Source organism: Leptopilina boulardi, unplaced genomic scaffold (assembly GCF_019393585.1).
Source record: "Leptopilina boulardi isolate dan_hultmark-lab unplaced genomic scaffold, ZJU_Lbou_2.1 LbouV2_204, whole genome shotgun sequence".
Taxonomy (NCBI): Eukaryota; Metazoa; Arthropoda; class Insecta; order Hymenoptera; family Figitidae; genus Leptopilina; species Leptopilina boulardi.
This window is the reverse complement of record NW_026137757.1, coordinates 1,750,971-1,760,964: the sequence shown is the minus strand read 5'-3', so window position 1 is coordinate 1,760,964 and position 9,994 is coordinate 1,750,971. Positions and strand designations below refer to the sequence as shown.

The following is a 9,994-nucleotide window of genomic DNA, read 5'->3' as shown; positions in this document are numbered from 1 at the left end:
GACTTAATTATGATTATAAATTGTAATTAAAAATAAAACATTTTAGATAGTATTTTTTTATTGTTATTAAATTATTGACACCTTGAAAAGTCAACTATAATTCTATAAGAATTCTATAGATTATTGTCAATCACATATTCAATAATTTTAATTTATCGTATTCGTTAAAATACAAAAGAAAACCAAATCAAACGGTGATTTTCTTAATAGGAAATTTTGTTAATAATTCGTTTCAATTATTTTTGAAATGATTTTTCAGTATTTTTCTTTTAAAATATATAAGTGGATACAAAATTACAAATTTTCTTGCTTTAGGACAGAGAAAAGGGGTAATCAATCAGGTTTCTGAAAAAATTTGGATTTTTGATAAGAGAAATAAATTTAAATAGTAAAAGTAAAAACAAATAATATTCACCGAGCTTTAATAAAACAGGAATTTACAACTAATAAAAATTAGTGAAAACATTGAAAAGATCTAAAGAATCTTTCATTTTTAGAAATAAAAAAACACTTTTTCATTATTTTTTTTAATCTTGCTTAAATTTTGTTCTTTAAAAAATATTTTTAATTATTTTGAAAATATTACTTCATTATTATTTAATAAATAAATAATTATTTTGAACTAAAAAATAGAAGAATTATAATTAAAAATCAATTAATGATATAAATTAATTTTAGAAATTTTATTATTAAAAAATTCGAGCACTTACCTTGAACTGTAAAAATTCAAATGTTTCCCGCAAATCTACCCGGTAAGAAGCGAGGAATAGAGAAAAATTGAATGTTTGCAGACATAGAGCAGAAGTTAAGAATTTATAATTTTTCTGAATAGGCGATTTTACGTTTTTACCCAATTCCTCACTGAGCATCAAAATATCAGAAAAATGAATTCTTCTCTATTCCCAGTAGAGGTAAGTCAATAGAAAAGAATTCAGACTTCTTATTCTTCTTAATGCGCAAAGTTTCATATTTTCAGATTTTTTGTAGCGAATAGAGAAAAATTAAATGTTTGGAGAGTAAATTTTAAATATCTATTCCTTTCAATCGACAGTATCAAAATTTCTGAAGCGCATTGAAAGGAATAAGACATTTGGAGAGTGAAGTGGATATGTCTATTCCTTTTAATTGACTGTGTCATGACATCAGGAGCGTATTTAGAGGAATAGAGAATTTGTAGATTAAATGAGGTATCTTTATGCCTTGCAATTGACTGCGTCAGGTTTTTAAGAGCATATTCAGAGGAATGGGAAATTTAGGGTATAAATTTAGTATTTCTATGCCTCGCAATCGCCTGAGTCAAGTTTTTAGGACCGTATTCAGAGGAATGGGAATTTTGTAATATGAATTAAATATTTCTATTTCTTGCAATCGACTGCGTCAGATTTCTAAAAGCGTATTGAAAGGAATGAAAAAACTGGCGAGTATATTAATAATTCCTAATCATTTCAATTTTTTTAAAAATATTATAAGAAGCGAAAGAAAATGAATATAAATTTTAAGATTTTAAAAGAATATAAGTTAATATTTACTTATTGACTAATTAAAGACAATTTTAAAAAAGTTGAATAAACAACTATTTTTACTGTAAATCTGAACTTTTTCAGTGTGTGTAAAAATGGAAGTGAAACAATAGTGTACTGAATTAAATTATTTAACCAATTTTTAAACCTGATTAAAATCTTCTTTTAATTTCATTATATTTATTAATATTAAATTAACATTTTCTTAGGAGATTATTTTAAAACTTGAAAGATCTCGCGAATTTTCAATTGTTTAATTGCTGTTGTATTTTTATTGAGAGAGTTAGATAAATGCATTTTCTTCTATATATTCAATTACTTTGAAAAAATAATTTTTACATTTCATTCAATTATTTTTGAAAGTCAATTATATATTCAGTAAAGTTAATCATTTTCATTTTAATTGTTATATGTAAATTGAATTATTATTTAATATAATTATAATATAATTCTTTTACAATTTAATTATTATTTAATATAATTCTTTCATGGTTTAATTATTTCACAAATTTTAAAGTTTTTACAACTTAAATTTTATTGTTTCATTATTTTGTAAATAATTACAGGAATGACCGTCAATATTTTGTTTAATTTAAGGTAAAAAAGGGAATTTTGCCAGGTGAAAAGGGAAATTTTTTTTTAAAATAGAGGGACTGTTGTGGACTGTGGAATAATTAATGGAATAATTAAATTATTTATTGAATAAAATTTATAATAATTGAATTTTTTATGTAATATCGGATAATTGTATTTTAAATTAATAAAAATTAAAAATATTTGATTTTTTATTTGATTAAAATTTGTAATAATCGAATGTTTCATTGATTGCGAAATAATTTAATTTTTATTTAATAGAAATTGAAACAGATTGAAGCTTAGACTTTAAAAATTAGCATAATAAGTGAATTAGAGACAATTTAAATAAATATGTGAAATAGGTGACAAAATTTAAAAAAAGTGAAAAGTTGACAGTCTGTGATAGCTGAATTTAAAGAAGATTATAAGGAGAAAAAAATCATTCTTTTTATGTATATTCGATGGTTTTTTTTCAGAAAAAGGACATAAGAAATAGAAAAAGGGAATTTTTTTAAAAAAGGCGACGAACTGCTATCCCTGTAATTAAATTATTTTCATATTTAATTATTTTGTAACTTATTTGAATATTTTTGATATAACATATTTCTCAGATAGTTATTGGGGTAAACTTGTAGTGCAAAGTTTTGATTCAAGGACAAGTAATGGTGTTTTTGTTTCAATATTAAAAAAAAAATTTTATTAAATTTTGTACAATATACTAGGTACACGTTAATTTATTTATTATATTACGTTAAACGAAATTACTTTAAACCAAAATATAAAATATATAATATCTTCAAATTTGCACTAAAAAGAACTTCCATCTATTCAAATTTTCAATTAATTAAATTTGCTTTTGAGTAATTTTTCGTTTAACAGAATTGTCATTTTCTTTTTTTCTATCATTTTTCGATATATGATGCAAATTATGTCATTTAAATCCTGCGAAAATCATAGAAAACTTATGGAGTTTAAAAATAAAAATTTTGAAGAAAATTTGTAAATAAATTTTTCAAAAATTGAAATTTACGGTATTACGATTTAGGCAGCAAAACTGGTTTAAAATTTTTTTTGGCTTAAAAATTTTTATGAATTATTGCATTTAAAAATACATAATTAAAATTGCTTACAATTATTCATTCAGAAAAGGAATTAAATTTTAGAGACATTTCTTTTTGATAAACATTTTAAACAGAAAAATCTTTTGTCCCCAAAAATAAAAGGCCAACAATCATAAAGAAAACCAAAATATAAATTATGATTTTCTTTTGTAATAGAGACATAAATTACATCAAATTATATTAGAAATTCTTGTACAATCGAGTAGTAACAGCTTTTTTAAAACAACTTGTGCATCGTCTTACAATAAAAGATCCTTGTGGTTTTAAATATTTTAACAAAACCTGAAATACATTTTATTATTGTGCTTCATATGTGTTGGGAATAGAACAAACATATTGTGCAATACTTAAGTCAAGAACCACACATTTCGAAAATACTTCAGAGATAGATACAGGCAGATGATCAACGTTTCCTACAATTTCCCAAATGTGATTTAACAGTACATTCCCTACAACGAACGGTCTTACTAACAATTGTTTCACTGTAAAAGAACATGTGCCATCTGGCAATAATAAAACACTAGTTATTTGTACAAAAGACCAATTTTTTAAAACAATTACTGTATCGTTAAATTTTTTTTTACGACTGTATTCAATACTACTGTATATGCGATTTTCGTAAATGCACCTTTCAAACCGTTTATTAATCGTAGATTCGAAAACATTTTTATGATGTGGGCCAAGAAATGTAACATTTTCAGATTTGACAGCACTTTTTGTCAATGTTTTTGATATAAAAATATGTTCACAAAAATTTTTCGCCTCATTTGAAATGTTAACAGTAGGTGGACGAACACGATACTTTAAAAGATTTAAAGATTTATTCACAATCTGCTGATCGGGGCTTTTTGGACCTGCAAGTGTTTTTTTACAAAAATGGATATTATGCTCGAATGGAAAGGCTGATGTTGCCCATAGTGGACCAGATTCTCTGACTGTTTTTACGATATGTTCTGCACAGTGGACGTTAAATGTCATGCATTCTGTACCGTATAAAATTTCATATCGGGCAACAAATGTCATTAAATTCAATTCACATACGTCAAGTTCGTCTTCAGTGATTTCTCTTTTCAGCATAGTATACATACTATTTACAAATAAAGAAAAATGCTCTAATAATTCAGTCGGAATATCCTCTAAGCATACTGGAAGAGAATAATAAAGAAGCCATGCCTTCCAATGACTTCCTTTCCAAATGCTTTTACTTGAAATCTTTTCTGAGCTTCTTTGCAAATCTCGTGGAGGTTGTATCTTGAGGAGTAAATCGTCAATTTTTTTTCTTTGTTTAGGTGATAAAATCAGATACCAATGTTCCCAAACTTGCACGCATACACCAAAAAGAGCATTATGTAAGTAATCCAAAGGGAATCCCCAGACCATGTCGATGGCTTTAATTCTCATAAAGCTTGATTCACCTTTAACTCCATTTACAAACGAACCACGAGCACAGGCATTCTTTACATCTTCGAGATGAAGTTCGTGAGTTCGAATTTTTGGTTGTTCTTCTAGGAATGGATACTTTACTCCCCTCTTTTTTTGAACATATTTCCCTGGATGGTAGCAATAACTGCACGCACAATATCCATTATACTGTAGAATATTTTGTAGGATGGCTCGCGCAACGGAATCCGCAACAACTAAATTTGCAACAAAGAAAAGCGTTACTTCTTGATCTTCATTTGGAAATTTCACACGCATTCCTTCTAAACACAGGCGATTTGCTTGCTTACAAAATTCATCGATGTATGCATTCATTAACGCTGGTTTCGGTTCTGTATAAACAACCATCATACCCACTAGTAAAACGAATTTATACCTAACAGCTGGAGGTAAATTATGCAACATAATTTGCAACGGCCAGAAGTTTCTTTTAGAAACTTGAAATAAGGGAGCACCGTCAGTACTAATAGTGTAAGTAAAGCTTTTGGGATATTCTTCAATTGTCTTTTTATATAATAAGCTATCGTTAATATCGCGTATAATATTAGTCTCCATTACTTCATCATTTTGAACTTGATTTAATGAAAAATATTTTCTTAGATCGTCTTTTTCAAGTAAGATTCGAATTTGATACTCGAGATCTACTGTAAGGAAATGATTATTGTTACTCAACTTCATGAACTGTTCTTCATTACAAATATCACAAATAAGAGACTGACCTTTTACTTTATTTTTTTGAGCACAACCTAAAACTTTCATGCACTTTTCACAGTAAAAGTGAAAGTTTATTTTTTCTGGTGGAGTATCAAAAATTTTAGTGATTTTATAATCTGAAATATTTAAATTTTCAAATTCTGGACCGGCGCAAATTTTAAACATTTCCAAAAGCATTATACGTGCTTCTTTTGAACCACCGAATCTTAGATTGAAGGCTACAATCATCTCCAATACATCATTAACTGTTTGTCCAGATCTGTCGAACATAATTCTTGTATCAACATCTTCAAACATAATTTTTTTATCTGGCAGTGGTGATGAAGTTGATCTGAAGGAGTCTTCGTGTGCTGCATTATTTATATCTTCATTCAAAATGTTCCGGTCTTCATCATCTTCATTCAAAATGTTCCGGTTTTCATCATCTTCATTATCTCCTTCGCTGTCTGAGCAACTGTCGAAATAGTCGAAATAGTCATATATACTTTCATCTGATTCTGGCAGTGGTGTAAGTGATTCTTGCTCATAATGAGAACTTGTCGCCTCTTCATTAAAATGCTTGGCTGAAAAAATACGATAAGAGAAAAATATATTGATATGAATTTGGACAATTTTTAGCACTTAGTTAATATTATATGTGAAAAATTAGTTTAATTAATAATTAATATATTTTTGTAGACCTTATTTTTATAATTCAAAGTAGGCCAACAAATTTTCTACCTAAATTATAATTTAATTAATATTATCGAGTACTTTTTAAAATATATTTATTATCTTAATACATTTATTATCATAATAGTTTCCAATCGTTTTCAAAAGATTTTCATTAATATTTCAATTTGTAAACAATATGAAATGTTGAATAAACTACTATCCATCGGAGCAATACATTCCCAAGTAGCACGGTATATCACTCGAATGTCATGGTGATATCCAGCGGGAATATTCCTGTGATATTCAGGTGATATCAAAATGACCGCCTCACGGTGATATCCAGCTGGAATATTCCTGTGATATTTAAGGAATAATCCCGCGATATTTCCGTGATATTAAGAGAATATTCCCGTTTTTTAATTTTTTTCAAATGTTTTATATTTTCTTTTAATTACGTTTATTAAAATAATTAATATAATTAACGTAATTAAACAAAATAATATAAAAAATTTGAAAAAATTAAAAAAACGGAAATATTTCTTTAATATCACGAGAATATCACAGGAATATTCCCTCAATATCAATCGAATGTCACAGAGATATATCCCCTTATTATCACACGAATGTCACGGGAATATTCTCGATGGATATCACCATGAGGCGGACATTTTGATATCACCTGAATATCAGGTAGAAAATATAATTAAAAACATATCTGCAAAACGTCAAAATTTTTGAAGAACCGACAAAAAAGTTACAAGTGAAATAAAAAATTGAAATTTTTTCAAGAAAAAATTTTTCAAAATCGTTTATTATATAAACCTATAATGAAATTTAATAATAACTCCATAATTTCTATACAGAGAATTTCTTAATTTATGTTTTTAAATAGTAACAATATCTAATATTTTGTAGTTTTTGAAAAATGTTTTTAAAAAAATTGAAAAATTGAAGGTTACGAAATTAAGTCGTGAACCTCCTACTTTTCTTAATGAATATTATTAAAGGAAATAAAATTTCCACCATAATATTGTTGTCAATAAACTCAGAAAATAATGAAATTTCAAATATATAAAAACTAAATTTTTTAAAAATAAAAAAATTTAAAACATAGTTTTTATTTTGTGCTCTAGAATCCAAACGTTTTAGGATATTTAAAAATGGTGCATTCCGTATGAAAGTACAATAAATAAGGTATCCTTTTGCCATAAAGAAAAAATTTTAATTTGAAAACAAACATTTTTTAAAGAATTTTCAAATTGTTGTAAATTTCGATTTAAAAAAAAGTATCCCCAAGATGGACACTTCATAAAATGCATTAAAAAATGGATAAAATAAAAATAAAATATCAAGTAAGGATTTTTAAACCAATTTTCTGTTTCTTTATTATATTTTTTAAAAGTTCTAACATTTTTTAAATGTTAAAAATTAAATAATTTTGTAAGAAAATTAATTTTAACGTGAATAATTTAATTAAATTAATTTATTAAATTTATCCAATCCAATTTATTTAATTTATAATTTATTTAATAAGAGATTAGTTATTTTATAATTAATTAAAAGAAATTAACAATAAATACAGCTCTAAGCTGAATTGCCTGAGTCACAATTCGGACATTCGTACCAGGGTCCGTAGATTTTGGCGCACTTTGAGTGCACATCTCTCTGACAGATTTCAATTCTCTTTTGATAACAACGCAATTTCGAAGTGGAAAAAGAAAAAATTTTAATTATGAGGCTTAGAGCATTATTAAGAAACTTTAACATTGAAAATAAATAAATTTAAAAAATTAAGATGTGATGTCCATCTTAGGACCAATGAACCCATTTTTTTGGGTCACATAAAAATTATTTCCAAACACAGTGTCAACCGAATGATTTTAGAATACTATTATACGATAAATAAATGACGTTATTACGATATACACCTATTCGAAAACAAAAATATAGATAATTTTACCGACTGAAATAAAAACTGTTACAAAACTTTTTAAAACGAAAATTCCACGTGATATATGTGTTCAGGAAGAAAAATAATTCTTTCCGATCCGTGTTTATACAAAAAGTTTCATCTAAAAAAACTAAATCAGTAAAAAAATCACGAGGCGATATATATTTATACGAAAATATTATATCAAATGTCCATCTTGGGGCCCTCTCCCCTAGTGTTTATTTCGCCATGGCGAAATAAGTAAAGTAAATTAATTCGCCAGTTACCTGACTTTTGCTGTATAAAAGAAATGAATTATTTCGCTAGTAAATGGCAATAAACATTAAATTGAAGACCGTCGAAATAAGTGAAATGAAAAACTTCACCGGTGAAAAGAAATAAAAGTTAAAATAAGAGTTAGAAGGAGATTAAATGACTTCATTTTTATAATTTAATTTAAGGAATATATAATACTTTTTTGTTATCGACACAATATAAATGCGAACCTAATTCTGCCTATTTTTCGTTATATGTAGATGATTTTTGTCTTTTAAATTTTACTAAAAATAATATTTCGTTATTAAAAATTAAATTTTTATTATAATGTGAGTTTTAAAGTAAAATTTACAAGCAGTTTAGAAAGTGCTGTTATTGGCAGCGTGTTTTAGTCTGTTTATATTTTTTTTAAGTCGGCTTATTTGTCATTCGTACGACATTGCTTCAGATAAGCTTGTAAAATTTGAAATAAAATGACTTTAAATAGTTTAAAATTTGACTGATTGATTATGCTTAATATACACAACTATTTTATCATTTAAAATTTGCATAAATAATAAATGAAATTTATTTTCAAACAGTGAAAATAAAAAATCATAAAAAAATGTAGTTCAATTCAAATAAAGATATATGCACCTAACCTCCATTTACTGTAAACATATACATATTTTCCTTCTTACTTACGAAATAATTCATTTCTTTCATTTTGACAGTTTGAAAGTACAATCACTTACAAATAGAAAATTATAAAAAATAGTAAGTTTATGAGAAAATATAGTTTAAAATATGTTATTCTTATATACTACTCACCTTTACTGTTTTGTGAACATTCTTCATATTTTTTCTCCCAAGCCTTGTGAGTTTTTTCCGTCACCATTACTGTCCTAAAGTTTGGATCTAGAGGCAGGTTGTAAAAACTTCTTTTTTTTCCATTTTTCAATTTTCTCTAGCTATTAATTGCGAATTAACCTTCTTGTTCAACAGTTTATTTGCGTGTTCATGCGTGTTTGTTCTAGCATATCTAGCACTTCATTTTCAAGTACAGGCGACTGGACAGTGATGTGCTCTCGCAGATTTAAAAATAGGATGAAAGTTTTCGTAAATGGTGGAAATGTTTAATATTATTATTTTTTTACCACTAAATGTTTATTCAAGTTTTAATATTTAAAACATTTTTTAAATAAAATTTTTAAGCTTATGTCAAAGAACTAAAATTAAAAAAATTTCTTTTATTTAATTAAATTTGTTAAATATTAGACTATTTTTTAACATCATTTGTTTAGTAATAATTGACAATTTTTTGTTAATTAATAAAACAAAAATTCAGTCAAGATTTCACTAATAATTATATATTTTTAATAAGTTTAAAATTTAAGAATTCAATTTTGCGAATTGGTTCATTGTACACCATCTTTCTCTGGGAGAAATTTAGGAAGTGTGCGTCCCTGAAATCTTCGGAAATTTTCTGGGGGTCTGCCTGCGCAGAGAGCGGAAAACGTACAAAAGTAAGAGAGATAGAAAATTCAAATTTGCAGGCAGCCATGAGGTGTACCTTTTGAACCTTTAAGTTGGTTCTACAGTAGGCGCGTCGGACGTGAACGTGTACCTAATAAGAGAAAGGGGTATAGATGTATATCTCCGTACCCCTCTCTCTCATTCGGTACACGTTCACGTCCACGTCCAACGCGCCTATTGTAGAACCAACTTTAGAACTCAAGAACGTGGTTTTGTGTGTGTTGACGCGTTTCGGCGTTTGTATACCG

At 26.6% G+C, this 9,994-nt stretch overlaps 1 protein-coding gene across 1 annotated transcript; it reads right to left on the bottom strand.

The window, feature by feature from the left end:
• Positions 1 to 3,180: 3,180 nt before the first annotated feature.
• Positions 3,181 to 9,231, bottom strand: LOC127278484 (uncharacterized). The gene is made up of 2 exons (XM_051300216.1): positions 9,042 to 9,231; positions 3,181 to 5,934 (listed from the first exon to the last, which is right to left on the bottom strand). Exons 1-2 carry the CDS (start codon positions 9,106 to 9,108, stop codon positions 3,515 to 3,517), a joined length of 2,487 nt encoding a protein of 828 aa, XP_051156173.1. The 5' UTR covers positions 9,109 to 9,231; the 3' UTR covers positions 3,181 to 3,514.
• Between the last annotated feature and the right edge of the window lie 763 nt (positions 9,232 to 9,994).